General features: G+C 33.9%; 1 protein-coding gene across 2 annotated transcripts in view; it reads left to right on the top strand.

Annotated features, from left to right (window-relative positions):
• The window catches only part of SBF2 (SET binding factor 2), a 213,698-nt gene that overhangs the window by 86,507 nt on the left and 99,688 nt on the right, over positions 1-27,503 (top strand). For both annotated transcript variants that reach the window (XM_014051691.2, XM_014051690.2), the window contains exons 3-6: positions 3,495-3,632; positions 10,875-10,988; positions 12,541-12,651; positions 14,452-14,557. In XM_014051691.2, coding sequence (XP_013907166.2) covers positions 3,495-3,632; positions 10,875-10,988; positions 12,541-12,651; positions 14,452-14,557 — 469 coding nt within the window. The remainder of the gene's footprint in view (positions 1-3,494; positions 3,633-10,874; positions 10,989-12,540; positions 12,652-14,451; positions 14,558-27,503) is intronic.

Genomic DNA, 27,503 nt, shown 5'->3' with positions numbered 1-27,503 from the left:
TATTAAGAGAAACATTGAGCTATACTTCTCTGAATATGTTGAAGTAAAGGGCCCAGATGATCCCAAATAACTTTTTAGAGAAAAAAGAAGTAGAGATCTTGTTCTTTACACATTAGCGATATTTTCCTGTAATCAATTGGTTTTCAAATACAGAGGTATTCAGTTATCTCTTTCATTATTCATTGTCTGGGAAGATAATCATTGCATTGCAGCTTGTTGACAAAAATATCACTCATACAGTCCTGTTAACTAAGTTCCTTCAATGGTCAGTGAACAGGTGAGTGAATTTCTAGGAACTTAATGTTGAAGGAGATGGATTGGTTTTTTGCATTCAAAAAACGGAGAACATGGACAAATCTTTGTTATAACAATCTTGTTGTCTGCTTCTTCAAACATCCTTGCCCATTTCAAAGCATGTTTTTTACAAGAGTTTCTGATTGCTGATATTTTGTTTGGTTCCATTCTCAACCTACATAGACATCTCTTTTCCAGCCTTGGCATTTGTTTGGCGTCTGTGTAGAATTGACTTGATTTTTATTATTTACAACTGCTGTTGATGGGTTTGACTTTGTTTCAACTGTTTTCATAAAGATTTGTCTGTGCTACTGTTGACTTTAGTATTTAGAATATATTTGATGTTGGAATTGATGCTGGATTTGATGCATTCCATTCATAGCACTCATAACATTCATAGCACTGTTCTCTACTCTTTCATGTACTTTGCTCTGCAAAATTTCTAGGAAATTGTTATTGACAGGATGCTAGTCACAAAAAGACTTCAATAAATGCTAATAGAACACCGAGACTCAGTCTCCTTCCGTTATTTGGAGTAGAGGCAGTGGTATGCTGGTAAATAGTTAAGAACTAGGTTTCCTGGCCCCACTGCTGTCACCATGCTGCTAGCCATAGAACAGCCAATTACCACACTAAGTGTTGGGGCCCAGTTCTGCTCTCAATCAGCTTGCAAAATTCTTGAAAATGTAACTGAGGATACGGGCTATTTTATGATCCAGAAATCTGTTCAAGATGCAGCAGTTGGAAACCAGGATCTATTGCATTTCCTTCAAGAGGTTCTATTTTTTTTAAAGTGAAAAACAGCTCTTATGAAAAAGGTAGATAAATATTAGAAGCAAAAAAGCCTTGAAATTCCAATATGTAATTCATTGCTTTACTCAGTCAAGTTGGCTGTTTTTGCTCTGAAATTAATACTGATATTGGCAAAACTTATTGAAACAATGCAAGAAACTTGACAGAAACCATATCCAGGCTTTTTTATTTCCAGCATATTGAAAATCTAAACAGAGTACAGTAAATGATTACTTTGTCATCTACATTAAAATTCTAATGTAGGTAAATGCTTCCAAAAACAATCTTGAAGGAGCCAAATAATTGTTACGGATGAGGAGGGACACTAGCTTGATATCTTGGGTTAAAAGCTCTACTGTATGTTGGAATCACCAGTTTATCAGCATGACATGCTATTAACAACACTTTATGTAGTGGGTGTGCTTTTATCAGAATTTGACATGTCGTAATTCACAGTGTAGGGTGCTGATAATAACCTTTAAAAGCCTTCATGGATTAGGATCTGGATATCAGTGAGATTGTTTCAAGTAGAATCTTGTTTGTCCTGGTTTAAAGTATGTGAAGTACAATGGAAGGAGGCATGGTATTTTGTGCTAACAAATTCCCTCCTGTGGAGTCAGCTATTGTCAGTCACTAAGATTTGCCTGAATGAAGCTGCATAAAAGTACAATAAAGTAATAAATAAATATTGGTTTCTTTTGTACTTGAACTGCTTGTTTTCAACAGGGACCAATATTGCATCTTTTTTTTATTAAAATCTGTGCACTGAACATGCTATGTTATTATTGTAAATTGTTACATTACATGACTTTCATTATAATTTATATGTTTATAATGTCTATGTGGGCTGAGGCAGCAGAGAAATTAAGTGAATAAATAATCTTAGGATATCTGTATAAAGTGCTGTAAATATAATAGAATATATTGTTAAACAGAATTTCTTCTTGAAAGGGCATATGACTTCTTTATTTTGTTGCATCTGATACTTAGTAGAAATATCTAACTAATGTGATCTGCAGTACATTGCTGAATATGTCATTCATGTTGCTTGTTAGTAAACTGACAGCCAGTTCATGTAATATTTTCGTACACATAATCATAACATTCTTTTTGTTTATTAAATATTCAGAAAATATGCTTTTGTATTGTGTTCTTTAATGTAAATAATCTTGATTCTTGTGGACAATGAAACTCTGAATGGGATAGTCACAGATATCATTCAAAAAGTACCATAATTATTAGAATTTATATTTAGGACAGGATCAAGTTTCCATCAGGTTAAGCTGATATTTTCATGAATATATTCATGTAGTTTTCCTTGCAAAAATGTATTTAAATAATTTGCCATTGTTTTCCTCTGAAGTGATGTTCAATCTGCTAGCCTCCTGGTTGTATACTAACCATGCCTGACTTTGCTTAGGTTCTGAACTCAGAGAAAATTGGCCTCATGCTCCTCCTGTTCAAATCAGGGAGTACATTGTGTGAAACAAAATAACAGAGTTGGAAGGGACCTTTGAGGTCTTCTAGTTGAACCCTATGCTCAAACAGGAGACCCTATACCAATTCCAGAGAAATGACAGTTAAGTCTCTTCTTAAAAGCCTCCAATGATGGCACCCACTTAACTTCTGACGTTAAACCATTCTACTGATGAAAAAATAAAAATTAAAAGCATCTGAACTATTTCATTACCTTTATCAGTTTTTTCATGTATTAAAAACTTTATTCGGGGATAGAACAGGTTTTCTTTCAAAATATTTTGATTCAGACTTCATTTTAGCATTCTTTTTAAAACTATAGAGAGAAAATGAGATTAAAATATTTGTTGTAGACTGAACTGTAGCAGTCATACTTAGCATACTTGTCTGTAAAGATTTATGGAAGCAGTAAGCTTTGGGTACTATTTTTAAAGGGGAAAAAATCTCATTAGAGAGCTACTTAAATACTTATCTAACTGAAAATTATAAATGCAACACCAATTTTTAGGTTTGTGGGAAATAAAATTATATTTTGTTATGCAAATATCATCTTACCTGGATTAGTCTGCATAATAAATTCTGTATTTGAATGCTTCTGGACCAATAGCTTTGTATCAAAACGAAACATGAAATACATTGTTTTTAAATAGATGATATTAGTAATTAAACTGAAATATTAATGGAATCTGGTACAAAACCAGAAGAAAAATAAAATTTTGAAAATCAGTAGAATATCTGCAGTGATTTTTTTTTTCAATTCTTGCAGCTGGATTTCTTATATTTCTGAATTGATTTTAGATCTGCACAATATTGGTTTTGAAATATTAAATTATATATGCTTTCAATTATTAATTATTGTACAAAATAAGTTTTATTCTTATTGTCTAACGCATCTTTGTATTAAACACTCTGTGTGCTTACTTTTTTTTTAGTTTTGTCAACCTGGAGGATGGCATTTATCCAGAGAAAGGAAGCAGCCTACATTTTTTGTGGTGGTTTTGACAGATATAAACTCTGAACGACACTATTGTTCTTGCCTAACATTCTATGAAGCAGAGATCGATTTGCAGGTAAATATGACAAAGCATAATTTAAACAAGTAGGAGAGAATCTAAAATATTTTTTCAACTTAGAGGGTACTAAACTACCCTTATATATTTACTAACACACTCTCTGCCAGGTAACAGGATAACAGAGATGGAAGGACCTTGGAGGTCTTCTGGTTCAACCCCCTGATCAAGCAGGAGATTCTATACCATTTCAGACAAATGGCTGTCCAGTCTTTTTTTAAAGCCTCCATTGATGGAGAACCCACAGCATCTGAAGACAAATGATTCCACTTGTTTAGTTTTACATTGTTTCTCTCCTTGATTAATTTCCATCCATTGCTTTTTGTCCTACCTTCTAGTGCTTTGGAAAATAGGTTAAACCACCTCTTTTTGTGGCATCCTTTCAAATACTGGAACACTGCTATCATGTCTACCCTAGTCCTTCTTTTCATTAGTCTAGATATAGCCCTGCAACCATTCTTCATATGTTGTAGCCTACAGCCCCCTAGTCATCTTTGCTGGTCTTCTCTGCACTTCTTCCAGAGTCTCAACATCTATTTTTATATTGTGACCAAAATACATTATTCCAGTGTGGTCTTACCAAGGTCTTATAAAGCAGCACTAACTCTTCATGTGATCTTGATTATATCCCTCTGTTAATACACTCGAAGATTGTATTGGCTTTTTTGGTGGCTGCAGTGGGCTCACATTTAAGTGATTGTCTACTAGGACTCCAAGATCCCTTTCACAGTTACTATTGAGCCAAGTTTCACCTAGTTTGTACTTGTATATTTGGTTTTTCTTGCCTACGTGTAAACCCTTACTTTTCTCTACATTGAATTTCATTTTGTTAGATAGGGCCTAGTGTTCAAGTCTCTCAGGATCCACCTGGCTCTTGAATCTGTCTTATGGAGTGTTGGCTATTACTGCCAGCTTGGTATCATCTGAAAATTTGATGAGTTCCCCTTTTACTCCCTCTTCTAAATCATTTATGAAGATATTGAAGAGCACTGGACCTAAAACAGAACGTTGGGGTACCCTACTGCTTACTTCCCTCCATGTATATGTAATTCCATTAAGGACTATACATTGAGTGGAGTTTGTCAGCCAGTTATGAATCCATCTGGTGGTGATACTGTCTCACCCACATTTTTCTAGCTTACCAAGAAGTAGGTTGTGGTCTACTTTGTGAAATGCCTTGCTGAAATCCAAATATACAATGCATGAATGGATAGATAGATACAGATATTTCCTGAAGTAAATATATAGATACATATTCTGTACCTTCCTACTCTTTATAACTCTAATTACTTAAAATTCTTCCTTCATTCACACACATAACAATATCTATTCAATTTCAGTAGGAACAGCTCTCTGTAAGGAAACAATACTTGAATTATTTTGCTCTGTTTGCAGTAAGCCAGCCACAGTTACTTCTGAATCTTAAATTAAATTAATATTTATATTAAATGAATTTCTAAATAAATTCTGAAAATTTTAACAATTGATCTAGTCTTAATACATGTTTCATGTATCAATGCTTAATTCATTGCATTTAGCCTCAGAAATACTTCTCAGAAATATTTACTTGAATTGTAGGTGCTTTTGTTGTCTAACAACTGAAATATTTCCCATAATTTTTTTTTCCAAGAACAATTCAACATAACACTTAAGTGGTGTTAAATGATTTGATATCATTTTCTTCTTACTACATTTCAGTGGAATTTATTTAAACATCCTGCTCCCTCTGGTGGTTGTGAATTGGAGGAAAGCAAATCTGCAAACCTAACTTTATTTTTATTTCTATGTTATATAATGAAACGCAAGGTATATGGTGCACTGTTCTAAAATACTGGTTCTATATAAAAATTTTAAAAAATTATGAAAATTTGTACGGGATTGATCTCTATGTGTTTATATAATTACAAATTATGTGTTCTGTCCTATTTATTTTCTTATTCATCATTCAGATCTGAAATGGAATATTTTCCTCTTAAAATAAATGCATTTAGATATGAATACATTCCTTAAAATAGAAGTGTTGGTTTAGATTTTGGGTGTAACCTGTTTGGCAACTTCTTTTTAAAATATGTTTCTTATTAACATTTGGATACTGAATAATCCAAAAATAGTTGCTAAATTAATTGACCCACTTTGGATTTTTAAATAATTTGTCAATGACATATTATTTGGCATGAGGGGATTTAGTGGGAAAATCCAAGCATTCAGATAATGCAATATGTACTTGTGATTTTTTTTTTCTACAGTGTTTTAAATCATTTTCTTTTAGCATTGTTTTTTGGCTAAAATCAAATGGAATTCTCTTATAATTCTGTAAAGTAACCTTTTTGTTTTTTCTTTTCTTTTGCAGTTTTATTATTCAGCATTGCTTGAATCATGATAATACATTTAATATTACCTTTTTTTATTCTAGGGACATTATTATAGACAATTTTATAAATATTTAAGTTATATCTATTTGCTTTGAAACTTCATTACCTAAGTCAATTTTTTCTTGTAAACCTATCTCTGAGTTCACTTCTTTTCCTTTATTATATCTAAGTTTGTGTATACTGGTGGACTCCAGGTTGCCAAAATATTATGCCACAAAAAGTGTATTGGTTTTTAGATTCTGTAAAGTAATTAATACAATGACAAGTGTATCAATTAATTCTTCTGATACAACTTAAATAATATATTGAGAACATTCCTAATTAATATAATACCACATTGCTGAAATTACTTTCCAGTAAAAAAAAAAATGCTCCATAAATATGGATAAGCCAGAAAGTATATTCCATCTTTCTATCTGCCATACCTATATATTATGTTAATTTTAGAATATAGTTTTGACATGCGTTTATATGAATCCAAAAGTATTTTAGATCATTTTTGATCAGTAATATATTTAAGCAGATCATTTGTGTTTTTTAAATTCTGAAGCAGTGTCAGTTTTTCTATTAGGAAAGTAAACATGGCTTTGGCATAGAGCGAACAATGAAAGAAATACCAGAAAATTATGTATTTGGCAAGAGGACAGCCTCCCAATACTTTTAGCAGCGTGGGATAGAGAAAAGCACGAAGGGAAAAAATGATTAGACAATAATATGAATAAACCTAGAGTGTTTTAGTCACAGTATTTAAAATTATTTAACATACAGAGTTGCTTTCTTTTGTTCTTATTTAAAAATGGAAGAGGGGATAATAACAGAATTTTAATACTTTTTACCTAACTTGGTTTTTATTGACTTTTTTTGTAGCATACATCTAAAATTAACTTTTAATGTGGCTTGTATAATGCATATATCACATTTTTCATTTCTCCAAAGGGCTCTGAATTCCAATTAAGCCTATAAAGAGATGGCATATTGTTTTAATTCATTGTTTTTCATATTTTGTTTATAATTCTGTTGTAAGCTGTTTTGAGATGCATTTCAGTGTGAAGTATAAAATATTAAAATAAGTAATATTTATTCTATTCTTTTGATAGAAACAGAGTAGAGCCATATAACATTAAAATCAAAATTCAAATTTTAATGGAAACATAATAATTTAAAAATATATTAAATCATAAAATACTTTAGAATTCCCTTCAGAATTCTTACATCATATAGAATATTATTGTCAAATCCATGAATGAAATTTCCACATTGTGTTTAATATAGGAACATAAAAAACCAGAAGCACTGTTAATGCTAAAATAATGTATTGGAATTAACATTGTTGTCTAAAATGAGATTAAAATCATTTTATTTAACAAAAGCTGCTGAAGGCAGGTGTATATTTCAAGTTAGGTATAACCAAATTTATTATTCATCAAAGAAATGTAGAAAGAATGCATGGAATTCTGGAATCTATTGTCATATATTTTTAAAAATAAAATATGTAATGTATTTTGATTAATCAACATGACATCCACCACACATGTGCAAATACATACAAACCCACACACAAACAATCCTTTAAAAATCATCATGTTTTCAGTAAATGCCAAAATGAGGATTTCCAGTTTGGCATCTGTAATACTAGCAGGTTCATAAACACTATTATTGGTAGCCACCAAAATCAATGTCCCATCTAGTATCTTTTTATTTTTGCATTTTTTTAAAATGGAAAGTAATTATTTGCTGCAAAGTAGCAGCTTGGGGCCCAGTTTTTGTTTCTAAAAAGGTTTCATGACCCAGTATCTATTCCAAGGGCCAAAAGATAAGAAGCTGCAGCCACTGCTTTCTTCTGGAAATATGCCTACTGCTCAGAAAGAAAATGAAGAAATAGGCTTTATAAGAGAGTAGAAATTGTTATGAAGAGCTTTACTGGGTATTATTTTGGTAGACAAGTCTTTATAATAAGTATATCTGTTTTTTTTTAACGTGCCCTCCAAATTTATGCTCTCTAAATTCCAAATGTTCCCATCAATCAAAATATTTGGAAGGCCCTACTTTATAGAAAGGTAAATATCCGGAAGTTTATTTTTAATAAGCAGGAACATATGTAAAATTTGCTAAAGTATGTGATCATCTGGTTACTAAACGTGCAGGGGGGGGGGAGAGGAGGGATTTACCATTATTCCTAATGGTTAAAGAAAATTTATTATTATCATGAGGTTGTTTGTACTTTACTTGTGCCAGATATACAGAATTGTGCAGTGCCTTTTCCTCATCCTCATAAATAAGGATGAGGATGTTAAAAACTTACAATGGATGTGAAGAAATAATTTGACATCATCAGAGAGAGAATATACAATAACTGGAAACTCAGAACATTGTCTACAGTTTATTGTGTCATTTAGTATTTGTTAAACAATGCTTGGAATGTTGGAAATGAAAGAACATGTATCATCTTTGATATTGGTTGTGACTAGTATAAACTTGATGTAATACTGTTTGTCTAATTACCATATATGGAATTTATGTCATTCATTGTACAAAATGCTGAGTAATATGTTTGAAAAAAGTCTGTCAGTTCTACTACAACTTTCTGCAAAGCCACAACTCTCTTCTGTTCTTCATGCTGTTTACATTTCTTTCTTCTAGCAAAAGGAGGTTAAATCATTTGTTTGCTTGAAGGACTGAAATGTTGCAAGCTGGAATTTTAAAATGCAGGAATTTACTAAGTTTTAGAGGTCCTGCATTTAGATTATTTTTCTAGGTACTTTCAACTCCTGATTTATCTTGCCCACTTGAGGAAGAGAATCGAGGGTGGACACTTTAGGTTGATAAGGGTTTTTTTTATGTAAAAGGAAACTGTATGAGAAACTAGTGCAAGTCATATAATCATAGAGCAAGAAGAGACCTTATAGATAATCTAGTCCAACATCTGCTTAGTTTAGAATCTACTAGAATATCTCTAGTAGATGGTCATCTAGCCTGTTTAAAGTTCTCTAGTGAAGGAGATCTAATTAACATCTGGCTGATAGTTCATACAGGCATAAAGTTCCTCCTGATTGCTAGCCTGAACTTCTCTCTTTGTATTATTAATGGATCAGTTCTGATCCTGTGCTCTTGGGCAATACAGAATATGTCCACTCCCTCTTGTGTGGAAAATCTTTTAGATATGAAGTTTATTATCTCATCCCGTAATAACCTTTTCTGTAGGTCAAATATATCCGGTTCTTTTAACAGTTTGTTATAGGATTTGTTTATGGATCCTTCACCATCTTGGTAACCCTCCTCTGCAATTTATTGCTCTTTTTCAAATGGTGATGCTCAGAACTAGACATAATACTTGAAATATGGTCTCACCAGATCCAAGTAGAGTAGAACAATTATTTCCTATGATCTGAGTTCTTTGTTCATGTTAATGTACTTAAATACAATTTGCAATTTAGCAGCTCCATCTCACAGTGGTTCATATGGTTAAAGGATGGCCTTTCACATGTATTGTTGCCAGGTCAAGTTCCCTCCACGCCATCATATTTGTGCTTTTTATTTTTCTTACCAAGATGCAAAACTTTACATTTCTCCTATCCTACTCATTTCAGCTTTTCGATCAAGCTTGGCTAGATTTTTAAAAATCTTTCCTCTTTCCTTTGAAGGATTAATCTTCCTTACCAGTTTGTTTTATTCTTGTAATTTTTTTAAATTTAAAAAGCAAAGATCAATAGGAGAAACAATGAAAATATATAATAATAAATGAATAATCTAGTTTCTGTTCCAAAGTAGCTCTGTTATTATTGTGGCAAGACCAGTCCTCCCGTCTAGGAGTTAATATGTACATCATGCTTGCCTTGGAGTGACGATGACCCCCCTCATCAAAACACCATATTTGGTTACAGGAAAATGTTTTTGCTTAATTGCTATAGTGCAGTGTCAGGTAAAACCCCTTCCCTCTAGCCATTGGTTGCTGTCCTTTGTGACCTGTCCACTTCTGAAGGGAATTTCCCAATTGGACTGATGAAAGACTGGATTTTATTATTTTTCATTTCATTTCTTAACAAGATGAAATTTGTAGGAGCCATGCCTGTTTTTTCTTCTAGCCAAATTCCAGAAAAGACATTAAAACTTTGGGGTTTCCTTACTTCTCGATTTACTGATATTACTTCCTGTTTACTGGTATTACAGAGGGAAGATGCTATGCATGAGGAGTCAGCAAAAAAGACCTCATAAAAATGACAGCAAATTCTGCTTGCATTTCTGGCATGGATAGAGGGATAATGAATCAGGGGTGATGGTAACCATAATCTAGATGGAATACATAGCTGGCACTGTTTCCAGAGCTGGAAAAAAAATAAATTAAAATCCTGATTGTAATTCTTGAGGACACTTTCATTTCCAGCTGTTGTAGTGTAAAGAACACACGGGTTAAAGCAGCTATGTGGAAGAGTCCTAGAAAGAAGCAAAAGATTTGAACAGAATCAGAAGGAAATACTACTCCCAAGTATATGACTTTGAGAAATATATAGCAAACATATAATAAAGGGAATTTTAAAAAATAACTAGAATGCATGTTGGCTACATCAATTCCCTTTTTATAGAAAACTGGTATGTTATATTGTGTGCTAGCTTCAAAGTGCAATGAATATAAAGTACACATTATTTACCTTGCTTTGTGTATTACAATTTTATACTATTTATCAGTGTACTGAATTCTGTGCAGATTATATCATTTGGGTGGTAAGATTTTTAGATGTGAGGTACATGTTATATTCTATTGATTTAAAGTTTTAAAATGTATTAAATGAAATGTTTCTGATTGTAGGTTTTTTATACTGTTTATTCAACAATCACCTTCTGTCTGTTAATCGATGCATATCTTTTTTTCAAGGGGTCAAGAGTAACTGAAGGTGAGCAGGAATCTGGATTGATTCAGCCTGCAGAAGTATTTGCTCCCAAAAGTCTAGTATTGGTGTCCAGGTTGGATTATCCAGAAATATTCAGGGTAAAAAACCTATAAATAACATTGTTACGTATGCACATTTATGATATATAACACATAATCTGAATTAACCTTTGTAACATCCACATTTTTTAATAAATATACATCCTGTATTTTCTCCAAGACCTCAACTAGTTTATAGAGTATTTCCTCGGTCCCCCCCCCCGACAATAATACTGTGAGGTGGGATATTATAAATAATATACCCCAACGAAACTGGATCCCAAAGTCATCCAGTTCATTCAAAAACCATTCAGTAGATTTCCATGGTTAGAGTAGAACGTGAGCCTCTCACTATTTCCAACACTCTAAATTTCTACACTGATTTTTTTTGTATGTATACAATGCAATTAATTCTCTCTGTATATGTTTTTTGGGGGAGGGGATGTAATTTTTTCCTCCCAAATAATAGGAAATGATTGTTTCCCATGTTTATGAATTATATTGTATCTTTGTACAATGGAGAACACTAAGCAGCCAGAATTGCAAAAAGGGAGCATTATGTCTATCCCAGGCAGTACCACCACAAATATCTGGATCATTAGGAATTTTTCCCAATTATGACCATAATTAAAACTAGACAGCTTTGTGACCCTTTGAGTCATTTTTTCAGAGGAAGATTGTGACTAGATAATGTGACTAGAATGAACATTAAATTATAGACTAACCATATATTTTACCCCAGAGCTAGACTGTCCAATGATCATTTAAAAAGAGCATATATTATAAGTAGAAAAATAAATGTAGTGGCAAACAAACTTCAATAATTTAAATATTTAGTTATTTAAACAGTTAAGTAGAATGACCATGGGCGGGCAGAGTAATGAGTTTGAATGACTTCTGACTTCCTGCTGACTTCCCCATTGAATTTACTTGTGAGAAGCTGCCTAGGAGCATCAGAAATCACAAACATGCCACTGCAGAATACTGCAACTATCACAACTTTGCAAATAAAAGTGGTCTGAATTTAAGTTCCATAGGACTTTTTCTAATTTTTTTAGATTAAACTACTTTAGATACATTGATTCAAAACTGTTGCAATATAGTGCACCATTTGGGCTGCCTTGAGGCTACCATAGATAAATAGAATTAGAATATAGATTGCCTTGCTTCCTTTCATTTAAAGTTTAATACCAGAAGACAGATTGCCACAATAGTAGCCTGAAGATGAAGCAACCCAATTGAACCACTATATTATGGCAAACTTTCTATAGAAATACTGTGTGTTTGCTGTTACAGTTCAGCAATAGTAGCTTGCTTCAGTGGATCTATCTCAGTTTTCTACCTGAGTAATTATTTTTGAGCAAAAGAGCATGGTCCGTTTCAAGATTGGATTTTATTTGAATATGTTTGTAGTTTATATAAAGTGCATAGGTGGTTTATATAGAGGCAGTTATAGAATGCATTTTTATTTTTTATCATATGATTCTCTGTGACATGTTTTTATACTCATATTTTATGTTACATTTTTAATACTATGCTGTATTTTCCAATCATTATTAATATTTATTTTTCTCTGGGTATCAATTTTATATATTCCTCTTTCATATTTTAGGCTTGCCTTGGCTTAGTGTACACTGTGTATGTAGACAACCTGAATGTCTCATTGGAAACTCTCATTGCAAATCTCTGTTCATGCTTTGTTCCTGCTGCTGGAGGGTCACAGGTAAAAAAAGGGTGGGGGTGGAAAAGAGATTATTTATCCAGTTAATTTAATTTATGAAGAAAGAAAAAATAAATTCTTCAAATAGTTTGATTTAATAAAGGGACATAGCTCAATTAGGTATGTTCTAGTGGCCTGACTTCTAAAGAGTGCAAAAATTCCATTCCAAAATAAGGTCAAGGGGTTAATTCATCATTGTAATTATCTTTCCAGGGTGTTATATCAGTGGTGAAGTTTGCAGAGCTCAACCTTTTTTATTATTGGTGATACAGAATATATTGCTTTTAATTTTTTCTTTACTTTCCATGAGGGAATTGAGCCCCCCCCTCCCCACACTTTCTGATGTAATTTACTATTTCAGGATCCAATGTATTGCTATGGAAATACTGGTATTTATGAAATATGGTGTTAATGAAACTAGGTTTTAAAAAAATCATGCTTAGTAAGTTAGAATTTATGATTTAAAATAACCATGGATGTTAGTAGAAATCATTCTTTTTAGCAAAAACATTGCTGCAAGTTACAAAAACAGGGCATGATGGTAAAGTCATTAGCCAGGGGTTTTATCACTTGTTATGGGAAAGGCTGGTAATATATCAGAGTTAGCTCATTGGAGAATAAACAGCAAATTACTTGAAGAGAAAACTGAAATTAATATTCTGGATGTTTCTTTTTTTAAAAAAACTAGTTTTATTTTTTGTTACCATACATATCTAAAGCAAGCTAGTTTTATATGTATTCAAACTGGTGAATTAATTTGATCAGTTTTGTTCTTTGTCATTTCTACATTTTTGTCAGTTTCTGCTATGTGTTCTCTTTTTGAAATATATGTTCATATAGAAAATCCCATGTTCTTATAAATATTCAATTAAAAATAAAAATTAATTAATTAAAAATGTCAAATAATTATTAAAATGCATATGTGCCTGAAACGCTTAAGTCAAAGTAGAATACATCATACCAGTATATATAGAAGACGTAGAATAACTTTATTGTCACTTTGTATGTACACTAATCAGGCATGAAATTCTCTTACCTTTGCTATTGGTTCAGAACTGGGAGTGTGCGTGTGCGCACGCAGAGCATCCATGATGAAGTCTGGGTAGGTGGATGGAGCCTCCCGCCACCGCCACTACCGGTTCCCACGAACCGGTGCTAACCAATATAATTCCACCTCTGACACTAATACCAGGGATTCTCTAAAAAAGTTGTCATTAGAATAAAGTTTAGTTATTTGAAAACTTACCTTTGAAAAGAGATGGCTTGTCTTGTTAGCTGAGACAAGCTTTGGAAAATGCTAAAATCAGCAAAAATCTTGCGATTGTGCTGACATTCTTTAAATGAGAAATGAGGGACCCCTGTATCCCATTTGGATTTATGTGATGCACTTTGATGAATAGGTTTCTTAATTGGTCACATATGTTTGGGACAAAGGAAAATCTCTTATGACAATAATCAGAAATTATTTTAGGTATGATTTTTTTTTCTTAACAAGTTTCTAGACCCCAAGTTTATGTCAGTGCATAGTACATAATTTATGTTCAATTCAATCCTATATCAATTTAATTAGAAATCAGCATTACTGGAATAGTAGGGATATCTTCTGAGTTAGTATGGCCAAGATTGCACGAAAAATAGATAATTAATAACAGTAATATCAAGTTGAATTCAATTTGGGTGATTAAATGAACATATCTGTTTTGTTAGTTGCATATAAATTAGTGATGTGACTTCTTTTGGTTAGGATAACCATTCAGCCTACTTAATAGTTTGCAATAAGGATCTTAACACTTTTTTCTACAGAAACTGTTTTCCCTTGGAGCAGGAGACAGGCAACTGATACAAACTCCTTTACACGATAGCCTTCCAGTAACAGGAACTAGTGTGGCTCTTTTATTTCAACAATTAGGTAGGTTGGTTTTTTTATTGTTACACAGTTTTTGTAAAATGATTAGAGAAATGTTGTGATTATTTTTAGTTGTTCTTATTTTAACAAATTGTGTCCCTGTAGTGTGTTTTAGAATATAATTTACCTGCAATTTGTTAAAATCTCAGTCTTCGTTTTGATAACTCTATCCGCATGTTTCTTCATTGTCTATATTGACTCCATCTCCTCCCCTCCAAAATGAGTTCAATAAATCAGAAATTAAGAGTTATAGTAATCCACAGTAATTTAAGTAACAAGTTTTTTCTTGGTATCAGTTTTCCCATCCTTCCCAAAGCAGTTATATGAAAAAATAGGTGCAAATATGTTCACATAAAGATTGTTTGATTTATTATACAATCTTTCTTTATCAATAAGTACACTGAATCTGAAATACCATAGCACCCCTGATAGCATATTTTTCCTGAGTTTAATGATCATTTGCAAGGCAGATTATTTGGAGGTTCTTATAAACCAAGCCAGGGAGAAATTCAACATAGAAACATTGGCATGAATAGATCCAGGAATCAGATGCAGTTTGACTGTGACAAAATTATATTCCAAATCACAGCAAGTAATAGTTCCTGTATTGATCAAATCTGTTTTTGAGTATACAGTAATATCCAGTACTATGATAGTTTTGAGTCTACAGTAATGAGAGCTTCCTTTCCTTCAGAAATCCTAAAAGTCTGGGATTTCTAAAGTTTTTATTTCCTAGCCCCTTGTTTTCTGAAACACCTGAACAAATCCCAATTGATTTTCTGTCAAAGAGAGAAGTAGGAGAATTTTATCTTTTAGTTGAAGTGAAAAATCAATATAATTTTGCATGACAAAATGTTTAGCAGTGAAATTTTTAAGACCCCTCGTTCTGTCAATTCCCAACTGAATTGAATGTTCTCATTCTAAGGTGACAAAGCAGCACGATACAGGAAATACCAAAATATATTACTGGCCTGTTCTAAAAAGTGATGATTAATAGCTTAAGGGCATTTACTCATTTCTATTTTTTATTACAATTTCACTGTAGTTATTCAGCCACTTATAAATCTAGAATTAGGAAACACTGAAGGAATCATTTGGGTTTAAATTTAAATTATAAATTAAAAAATGTATACCATAACAAAAACAAAATCTAATAAGTTATACCTAAAGCATAAAATCTACTAAAAAAACAAGTTAGTGAATATTCTGTGGTTAACCAAGTTTGTTTATTTGGTATGCTTGTTTTTAGCAACTTCTTCCTTCACACAATATTTATATGTAGAATGTTAATTAATGAGTATGATTAATCACACAAACTTACTCATCTTAAGCAGGCAATAGAAACTAAAGTTAACAAAGATGTTTAATATGCTATGTCATTACCAATCTGTAGTTCTACTTTTGTTATGGATTTGTTACAGTGAATATATACCGTATTTTCACCCATATAACCCGCGGGTTATATGCGGTTTTTACATGCACAGCGCCCCCCTGCGGGTTATATGCGTGGGCGGGGTATACAGAAAATATTTTACACGATCGGAGGCTTACACGATCGGAGGCTTGCTTCTTTCTCCGTTTCTTCCCCCACCCCGATCTCAGCTGTTTCCTTCTCCTCCGTTCCTTTCCTCTTCCCCAGCGTGCGCAGGCTTCTTTCTCCGTTCCTTCCCCCACCCCGATCTCAGCTGTTTCCTTCTCCTCCGTTCCTTTCCTCTTCCCCAGCGTGCGCAGGCTTCTTTCTCCGTTCCTTCCCCCACCCCGATCTCAGCTGTTTCCTTCTCCTCCGTTCCTTTCCTCTTCCCCAGCGTGCGCAGGCTTCTTTCTCCGTTCCTTCCCCCACCCCGATCTCAGCTGTTTCCTTCTCCTCCGTTCCTTTCCTCTTCCCCAGCGTGCGCAGGCTTCTTTCTCCGTTCCTTCCCCCACCCCGATCTCAGCTGTTTCCTTCTCCTCCGTTCCTTTCCTCTTCCCCAGCGTGCGCAGGCTTCTTTCTCCGTTTCTTCCCCCCCCATCTCAGCTGTTTCCCTTCTCTTTTACTCGTCGCGGGTTATATGCGTGGGCGGGTTATATGCGTGGGCGGGTTATATGCGTGGGCGGGTTATATGCGTGGGCGGGTTATACGGGAAATATTTTACACGATTCGGAAAACCCGCGGGTTATATGCGTGTGCGGGTTATTTGCGTGGGCGGGTTATATGGGTGAAAATACGGTAGGTGGTCCTCAATTAATGGCAGAAATTGGGATTAGAATTTTAGTTCCTAACAATGCAGTTGTAAAACATGAAGTAATGTGACAGCACTCCTCATACTTTCCATTGCTATCATGGAGAACCTCTTCACAACTTCCTGCCAGCTTTTAAAAAGAAAACTCAATGGGGAAGCCAGCAGACAATCCCAGGTGGCTCACAATCAGACAAATAAACTGCTGTCAGCTGCATGAGATGCGGGGGCTTGGGGTGGCTCTGACCTTGGAAACTCACCATAGATGATTCCTTGATCCACAAGTCCTTCCACATATTAAGAGTACCCCAGGTGGTCTTCATTTGGAACATTATTTCAAATTTCCACCCTCTTGATTATGCAACTTTCCAGAGTGTGAAAACTTGATTTTAGAAGGTTTCGCTAAAATTTCTTAACCCTTGACTATTTGAAAATTTTTAACTGCATTATTGTTTTTTTAGATTGTTAAAGTTGTTTTATATATTTATGTTGTGCTCAATATTCACTATTAAAAATTTATCATCCTGAATTTACTTTTATGAAAATGAACAGGCTAAAAACACAGCAGCAAATATCCTACCAATAGTTCTTGACTTACAATTTAGTCACCATTCAGAGTTACAGTAGATTCTTTCCCCCCTCATCCCCGCCCACAAAAAATAGTATTTATGATTTAGTACGTATGAGTATTTCCAGTAACCACATTTAAGACTAACCCGCATATATGGCTGTTTACAGCATCCATGATCACCTGATTCTGATTTTCTACATTTTTGCCAAAACTTGGTATTTACTTGCAATTTTCAGCAAAAATGCCATAGCAAACAATGAGGTCACTTAACACCTGTGGTATTCAATTAACTACCATGGATTCATATAATGATCATGGTGATTGGCTTAACAATTGTCTGTAAAATAAGCTGTCAGACTTACAACCATAATGATTAGGCTCCATTACAATGGTAAGCTGAGGACTACCTTATTGTAAGTCACTTTAGCTGTTACATTTAATTCAGTTCAAACATTAATGTAGCAAAACTTGTTTATGTAAAAAAAAAAAACAGTGAATCACTAAGCGTTCCTTCCGTACTTTTAACATCATTTTTATTTAACTATTGTTTGTGGGCAGATAAATGGTTGGAAAATTAAGGATGGAATAGTGAAGGTTTACTTTTCATCCTGTTGTTCCTTGGTTCTGAATTATGACCTATTACAAAATAATTTATTGGAATCACACATTCATGGATTCACAGCTGTTAAGGGAGGGAATTCCAGTGTAAAGTAATCTCTGCTTCAGCCAAGAATGACCACTAACAAAGAATTCCATGTTAAGGCAACAATTCCTGCTTTTAATTGCAAGCAGTCGAATAGAAAGGCAACCTTTTTATATGTATTTTAGTATGTCACACAGAAAGTAACACTTGTGGGAAAATAATTGTATAATACCGTGTTTCCCCCAAAATAAGACAGGGTCTTATTTTCTTTTGCCCCACAAAATATGGTCCTGGGCTTATTATAGGGGGAGGGCTTATTGTTTTGGGGTTGCTGGGAAGTTTCTCCCATGCGAGCAGGCTCCCGAAGAGCCGGACACAGCCAAGGCACATGGTGCTCTGCCTGCTCCCCAGCTCCTGCAGCTTGGCACATTTGGGATATACCCTAGGTCAGTGCATGGAGCTCTGCCCGGCTGGAGAAGGAGGTTGCACGAGCGCCTGTTCCGCCCCCAGCAAGCATGCCTTCCAGCCTCACCATGCCCTGACCCCAACTCTCCCTGCAGGGCCAGGGTGCCGCTGCCACCGCCGCACTCCGAGCATAACTTCTTCTCCAGCATCCAAACTCCAAAACTTGGCTGCTGAGTCTTCCAGCAGCAGCCGCTCTAGGAATGCACTCTATGGTTGTGGGCTGGCTGCTGGAAGACTCTCTGTCCAGAAGACTCTCTGTCCGGCAGCCGGCCCACAACCATAGAGTGTACTACTAGAGCAGCCACTGCTGAAAGACTCGGCAGCCTAGTTTTGGAGTTTGGAAGCCGAAAAAGAAGTTATGCTCGGAGCACGGTGGCGGCTGGGCCAGGGCCTGGTGAGGCTGGGAGGCATACCTGCTGGGGGCGGAACAGGTGCTCGCACAACCCCCTCTCCAGCCAGGCAGAGCTCCATGCACTGATCTAGGGGGGTATGACTAAAGTGCCAAGCTGCGGGAGCTGGGGGGGTGGGCAGAGCACCACGTGGCTTGGCGCCTTAGGGATACTCCCTAGGTCAGTGAATGGTGCTCTGCCCAGCTGGAGAGGGGGTATGCTGGGCAGCTGCTCATGAGCGTGGTCACCTCATGGCTGCTTCACCCCTGAGGCTGTGCCTAGCTGTTTGGGAGTCCACTCACAAGGGAGCAGCTGCATGGAAACTTCCCCCTCCGGCCAGGCAGAACACCACTCCCCAACCTAGCGATATCCCAAAGGCGCCAAGCAATGTGAATGCCTTTCCGGGGGGGCCAGCTCCTGCGGCTTGGCGCCTTCGGGATACTGCTAGGTCGGTGAGCAGAGGGGGGGTTGTCCAGGGGGCTTATTTTCAGGAATAGGCTTATATTTTTGCCCATGCGAAAAATGGGGCAAGGCATTAGTTTCAGGACAGGTCGTATTTTTGGGGAAACATAGTATTTTTTTCAAAAGTATAAATATAATTGTATTAGTACAAATGCAAGCTATTTTTAATAAATTGTTCTTGTCTTTGTACTAAATATAAAATAACTAACATTTGCAAAATAATTTTATAATTTACAGAGACATTGTGCAATATCAGTATGTAACTCACTCATCTTCCTTTCCTCACTTTTGGTAAGAAATTAAGGGAGGTTCTTTCTACATCATACAGAATGCATTGTTTCTAAAAAAAAGAAAGGAAGAAACATCCAGAGCACAGTTTACATTTCTTGTCAGTAGTTCAAAAATAGTTTGAATTTTTCTTATTTCATAAAGTAGATGTATGAAATGCAAACTTAAAAATCCCTACATTTTAAAATACCTATTTGTAATAAAAGTAAGAGAGGCTTGTCAAGACTTACAATGTTTCTTTATTTTATTTTATTTTAATGATACTATTAGAGTTCTGAAGGCTTCACTGAAACAATGAAAGCCAAGTCACCTATTTTTAACCTTTATTTAAGTCAGTTCAGGAATAATTTTATTTTGAATAGTTTCAGTAACTGTTAATTACTTCTGTTTGAAAAGATCATAAAAATAACACAGGAGAACTATTGATTGAATAAATTTGGTTTTCTCATAGATTAACAAGCCTATTTTTCAGAGATAAGAATAGCTATCAGACTAACCTATAATAAATAATAACTCTGTCTCTATTAAGAACACCAAAATACAGGTTCCTTGATTAATCTAACTGGTGTATAAGTGCTGTAGGTTATAACAGGACTAGATAATATTTTTTGGCTATTGTTTATCTTCATGTATTAAATTCAGTTACCTATGGCTTCAATTGTATGGCAATGACATATTGATGCCACCAAATGGAATTTCAGTTGAACTTTATTAGCCTTCTCAAGGGTTTGAAGAGTATTAAAGATGAAGGTATAAAACATCTATTTTATTTGTTGTTGTTTTAAAAAAAAACCTCTCAAGATTGCACTTCCAGTTACTTTTTTTTTTTTGCTGCCAAATGTTGATATCTGATCTTAAGCAATATCAAAAGCTGCTTTTGACTTCTTGGATATGTATTCTTGATAAATGGCTTAAAATCTTGTTTCCTTTAGGAATTGAATATATTTAAATATTTAAATAGCTTTTAGCAGTGATCAGGTAAAGGAAGGATATTGTAGTTACTTAGGGGAAGACTACTAAAAGAGAAATTCTATTTGTATTATGTAAGACAATTTTGTTTGAGTCTCAGGTTTGGAATGGAAACATTATTTTACTGAAAGATTTATAGAATAATGGATGGTAGAACTGAACCCAAATAAGACAGAGGTGCTATATGTAGGAAAACTGCTTTCTTTGTTACTGGATAGGACAGTGCTGTTTCTGAAATGAAAAATATCTACTTAGATTACATGTGAGTGAACAATATCATGTATAAAGATTCTTCTTTTCATTAGCTGTGCTTTAGTTATATGAAATTTATGTTATGTTTTCTACATAAACAATTTGTATGTGCTTATAGAAGTTAGTACTGGAGGTCCTTGCTTAACGACACTATTTGGGATCGGAATGTCTATTACTAAGCAATGTGGTCAGAAAATGCACATTTATGTGATAGCACCACTTGGTTTTGCTATCAACCAGCAATCCCTGATTACCATTGTTAAGCAAATCATTGCTGGTCATTAAATGAGTAACTCACATGACCATGATTGTCATCTCTCTGCTGGCTTTCTTAGTGACTTGGCTTGAGGGAATCCAGCAGGAAGGTCATAAATCACAATCATGTGGCCACGGGACACTGCAAAAGTCAGAAATCTGCGCCAGATGCCAATACTCCTATTGCAATCATATGACTGCAGGGGAATTGTGAGAGTTGGAACTTTCAATATCAGTCATAAGTAGTACTTGTTCATCATAAATTTGAAGAGTCATTGAATAACTGGTCATTAACCAAGCACCATCTGTATAGAGGCTTTATTTGTATACTGGTAAGCAGTAGTGGTAATAACATCTGATTTGTGGACTTTGTTCTAATTGATATCTACCAAACCATATGATTACAGTCTCCAAAGAGGCAGTGATGTCTTACTTGTTTACTCTGGCTTATAATTGAAAGAGTTCTAATTAGTGTTAATTGATTTTAATTGTGAATTCTTGATCTGGTTTTTTCTCCAAACATTGTTTAAGTACTGTATAAACAAAGAGTAGGGTTGTGGTTTTTTTAAAACACATTATTTTGAAAGTGTGTGGTTTATTAATATTTTAAACATCTTGTTGGTATCTTAAAATACAAACATAACTCATGTCATACAACCCAGTCTTAATTGAAAATGTTGAAATTAAGCAATCATGTTTAATCAGGCAAATATGCATCTATCATTTGCTGTTATGCATTGCTATTAAAAATACTGGTCAACCCTTAAGAAAATATAATTTATACCCAATGTTGGAACAATTTTGAAAAGTTCCTTATCAACCAATGATTGATTTATTCCCTTAAGAATGAGGGCTACTTAATTTCAAATGTTTTTCTTGTAAAAGAAATTATATTAGAATAAAATGATACAAAGTATGTTGTATTTTAATATGTGTTAAACACCGGCTTTAGAAAACATCTTTGCAAAAACAGGATTCATGTAGCTGGCTTCTAAATAAAGTTCATTGTCTTGGCATTTTAAATCAGGAAGATGAAGATTGGAATGGAATGAAGAATCTGACCCCTGCAAATATTCCAAATTTAGCAGAAGCTGTTGTAGTCTGAAAATATTGCAAGGTTAACAGTTGATTCCATGCAAGGAACAAAAATAGTACAATTAATTATTGAAGATTATGGCTGTGAATTTGCAGTTTCAGGATTACTGATATGAAGTTGCAGTTACTGGACAATAATAAAAGATTATGAATTTTTTGAAATTGAGAGTTTAATTTCTAAAATAGTTTTGAATAATTTAACATTCTAAATTTCAATGAATTAATTACTGCCACGAACTATATAATTACCTTTAAAAAATAAGCTTTATTGCATGCAAAACAATGGAACTCCCAACACATTCACAATTAACTGTAACAATGAGAAATTTTATTGCACTCAGAATTATAATACCTGACATAGTTTTATATTTCACTCTTAATTGTCCTAGAATGTTATGATCAAAGCTACTGGTATATCACCTTTTATGTCTTACAGCATACAATAAAGCATTTACTACAGGACGTTGACCTTACACTGACCTATTTTAAGTGTAGATTGCCAAATAATGATCTATTCCTTTGGAATTTGAAGACTTAATTATCCTGGTAACCAATTACAAAGCATTAAACAAGTCAATAGCATCCAAAATAAACAAATGAAAAAGCTAAAACAAACAACCTGAAACTACATACATGATTAAGTATTATATCTGCCAAGATTCTGCTTTTAGAATATCAGATTTTGTATAATAGGAAACAAAAAATACTCTTCATATGAAAATAAATTCTATTCTCTATATGCACTGAATGATCAGTTGTCCAGGCTTCTGCTTATCCCTGGAAATTTAATATGGTGAAATACTTTTATCATATTTTGGTCTATTAAATTGGCCATTTCTATTTAGATATATGGTCAGTGTTATTACACATGGGTAAAACAAGAAATCAGTTGCTATTTACTGTTTGATAATTTTGTCAAAATATTAAATATCTAAATCCATATACATTATTTCTCATGTGACAGAAACTGGTTTTCCCCTATCTATTTTTTAAAATTCTAATTAGAATAATGTTGTTTTATTTCCTGAAATTACTGCCTTATTTGTGAATTTTTCCAGGTTATTCCAAAATTATATGCTGTAAAAGGCTCCTTGTGTTAGCAATACTTTTCTGCTACATACTAAAAACTAAATATAGTATTACAAGTCAGAATTTCTTCAGGATTGTATTTCAGTGTTCTTATTGCTAAGCTTTTGATTACACATTGCTTTTTTAGTCTTATTTTAAATTTCTAATTATAAATATTGATATATAAATTATTGATATATAACACATATGGGTGCAGATCTTCAATTAATAAAATAGTATATTGCTGTAACATGTGCATTGTGACTTATTATACCTGCATTCTACTTTCCATCAAACACTGCTCAAGATCACGTAAAATAATTGCAATATAACTGCAGTAATGTACTCTGTAAAAAATAGTTGCAAAAAAATAATTGTAATATAATTGCAGTAATGTGCACAGTAAAAAATATAATCCAAACAATGAAGTTCTTAAATATAAAGCTATACTATTTACCTTTATCCAAACCAGTCAGCCTAAGGAACTGCTTGTATAGCAATAGCACTTAGACTTATATACTGCTTTATAGTGCTTTACAGTGCTTTACAGTCCTCTCTAAGCGATTTACAGAGTCAGCATGTTGTCCCCCAACAATATGGGCCCTCATTTTATCGACCTCAGAAGGATAGAAGGCTGAGTCAATCTTGGCGCCCTTAGAATCGAACTGCAAACTGCTGTCAGTCTATAGTCAGCAGAATTAGCCTGCAGTACTACATTCTAACCATTGCTCCACCATGGCTCTAATGAATGAAAATGACATATAAGAAAAATGCAGATTTCCACATCTTGGAGTTAGCCACTCAGAGGGCCCCCTGTCATGTCCTAATAGTTGCACTTAAGATGTTGGCAAGACAAAACGTCCTCTGCAAATGTTTTAAACTGGGATAGGATATAATGTGTAATTTATTTATTTGGATGATCTCATCCCATGCCAAAAATGTTTAGCACTTTTAATTGTGTTGGGAATATAGCAATAAACAATATTTGCTGGTATTTTCTGGATTAACCTTCAGTTTGTACACTGTCATCAAACTGTAATAATGAACTTGAATTTTTTTCCTTGGATTTAGATAGACATGAAAATATTACCAGCATATTATATCATAAATCCAGAGGACCTTGCATATCTGTTTCATGTATTAAATAACATTTATGAAATAGTAGATGATGAGATTGGAAGTCTTTTTTTCAAATACAAAAAAAAGACTTAACAGTATGTACATTATACAATATTTAGCACAATTTCAATTGCTAGAAAAAATTGCTTAGGATTATGCAATGCAATGTAGATTGCAATGCAATGCATGTAGATCCCTACATGGAAAAAGAGATGTCAGTTGTTTAAGCTGACTTTAGAAGAGAGATGGAAACATAAGTATTATTATTGCTGATGCACACTGGATAATTAAGATAGACAAAGAATACTAAAAAAGTAGGTACTTCATTCTTCCATATATGGATCAGGAAGCCACAGCACATACCAAACAGATAGGTTCAGATTGGCAAAGGAATAAAACAAGGCTCTGTACCCTCTCTTATTTATTCAAGCTATATTTATGAAACTGGATTGGAAGAGCATGGTTTTAAAAGTGAAGGAAGAATCTGTACTACTAAGAATCTGAATCCTTAGCTTCTGCCTTTTAAGCTCAACCATTAACAGTCAAGAAATAAGCAATCAAGAAATACACCAAAGACTAGCAATTGGTAGAGCAGCCATAAAGGCCTTAGAAAAGGTATTTGGATGTCATTATATCTACAAAGATTAGAATTCTGCAAATTGGTATTCCCTGTAACACTCTATAGAACCAAAAATTGGACTTTGAAGAAGCAGGATAGAAGGACTATCGACACTTTTGAACATTGGTGTTAGACAAGACTCTTAAGAATAACATGGACAATAAAAAAAACCAAATGGATCATCAAACAAACCCAGGATTCGAGATACAGATGACCAGACTCATTTTATCCCACTTTCTGATATTAAAATACAAACCATACTTTTTAACACAATCCTTAAAATAAATTGGTCCCAGTTTTTAACAACTTCAAACTTTAATAACGGCTTTTTGAGTTGGCTTAGAATTGTTAAGTAGTACAATATAGATGTTGCATGTTCTAATTTCCTTGCTTGCAATTAGCCTTAAAAGCTAGATGGATCAAAATTTGAAGTTTTCTATAAAGAAAGCTTCATGCAGTGCATCTTATTCTTCGGCATGTACTCCTGTTGGACAAATATATATTCTACAATTCTATATTTTAATTTTTTTTTCTCCATTTAGGAAACCCAAACTCTCGCTTTGAGATTCTAGTTTGATTTGAATCATATGTTAATTATACACTCTTCAAAAATAATCCACAGTTTGTGAAATTTATTCTTAATTACTAAACATAATAATTTATTTTTTATTTTGCTAAGCATAAAATGCCCAAATCTTTATTAGGCAAGATACATCAAAGTTCTCTAAATGTAGTTTTAGAAGGCTGTATATTTTATTTCTTTAGTGAATCTGATTTCCCTTCTGATTAAAATGCTGCTTGCATCTCTTTCTAGAATAATTCAGAAAAAAATTCTGATAACTGCTTACTCATATTTGTGAATTATAGTCTCACTAAATTACTGATAATTGGAATCAAAAATTGTGCATGCCTGTTTTCTGTTTCATCATGTGGCAATTCCGGAAAATTCTATAATTCTTTTTGTGCTAATATGGTAACACTTTAAACAATGCAGTATGTACGTGAGTGTCTATGTGTAGCTTGTAAATCATTTTTAGAACAACAGGAAACAGGATGATTGATTACATTTTTTTTAAAAAAAATATAGGAAGTCAGATATTTCAGTGCAAATTACTTACCTTTTCAAATCTTTAAAAACAGTAAAAAAAATTAGTCAGGAAGCTTCTGTCAATTTTTTTTTCTAACATATGGATAATGTTCAACAGGAAGCATGCTTGACTATGGAAGCTTAATCTGTAATAATGAACACTAGATATATTGTTTGTTTGTTTTAGCATTGTCTGGTCTGTTTGTGCCCTTGGCTAGTCAGTATCACAGATGTGTTTTGAAGTTCAAGGTGACAACAAATATAGTTCTGCAAGCATGAAGATCTGTCTTTAGAAGTTGACATTGCAACTGATTATTTTTCAGAAGTTGAAGAGGGCATTTTATTTTACTTCTTTCATATTTTTACATCACCTAAAGTAAACTGTTGTTATTACTTATTACTTTTACTTACTGATTGAAATAAATTTTATTTTATCCTCCAACTGTTTCAACTTTTGGAGTTAAACATAGCTTTGTGCACTTTTCTGACAGTCTTAAAAAAACATTTTTTAAAGCAGGTGCTAAAGCTTTGATTTTTGGCTTTATACTTGCTGATATTAGCAAGCCCTGAGTAGCATCATGTGTGACCTATTTATCATAATTGGATATAAAGTATGATTTTGTTAAATTTAAGAGATGTAAATATCTATCACTTCTAATTAAGTCCTAATCAAAGCAAAGAATCTCACTTTATCTAAATTCACATTGGATATCAGGAATAATATAATAATATTTTGAGGCATATACAAAAAGGAGAGAAGGTCAAAGAATACAAGCCAGACCAAGAAGAAGATGGAGAAACAACATCTAATAATAATGGTTGAGGCCACCAGAAGAGCAAGAGCCAGAGCTTTGACATCCAAAGTGATAAAAGAGGAAGTAAAGAAGAAGTCCTGTTTAGATGGAGAAAATCTGTATGAACGTTGATATATTGGGTTGAAAACATATATTAAATATATTTGGATTAAATAAATACAAGACAGATTTGTGAATAAGAGTCACAGCTGGTGTACAGTAATTTTAAAAATTGAGTTTTACTGTGTAATAATTTCCCCCTGCCTCTGTTGATGGACACACATTGCCTAGTCTTGATATGATGTGTAGTTATAAAAACTGCAGTTGTTTAACATCCTTGGACAACAGTCTTCTTTTATTTCCTTATTTCAGCAATAAGCAGATTCATATTCCAGACAGCTCATTGAGTATTAATTTGTGCTTATTTTCTCACTAGAGAGAATGCATGCACACTTCTCATCTGTGAAGTCTTCAAACCCAAATCCAAAACTCAAACCACTGGCTCCTCAAAAAGTCCTCAAACATTATTCTGCTGGCAAGCCATCCCATATTTGCTGTTCATGGCACAGGTTGAACGACTGGCCAGAGGTGCTGTCTGAGTTCTAGACTTGCAAGTGTAGAGACAGTGCTGTCTGAATAAGCTTTCAGTCTGTTGAG

This window comes from Thamnophis sirtalis, unplaced genomic scaffold (genome assembly GCF_051295495.1).
Source record: "Thamnophis sirtalis isolate CommonGarterSnake01/CBP01778 unplaced genomic scaffold, rThaSir2_p1.2 scaffold_1, whole genome shotgun sequence".
NCBI classification, from domain to species: domain Eukaryota; kingdom Metazoa; phylum Chordata; class Lepidosauria; order Squamata; family Natricidae; genus Thamnophis; species Thamnophis sirtalis.
The sequence above is the reverse complement of the archived record's forward strand: the minus strand, read 5'-3'. Positions and strand labels throughout refer to the sequence as shown.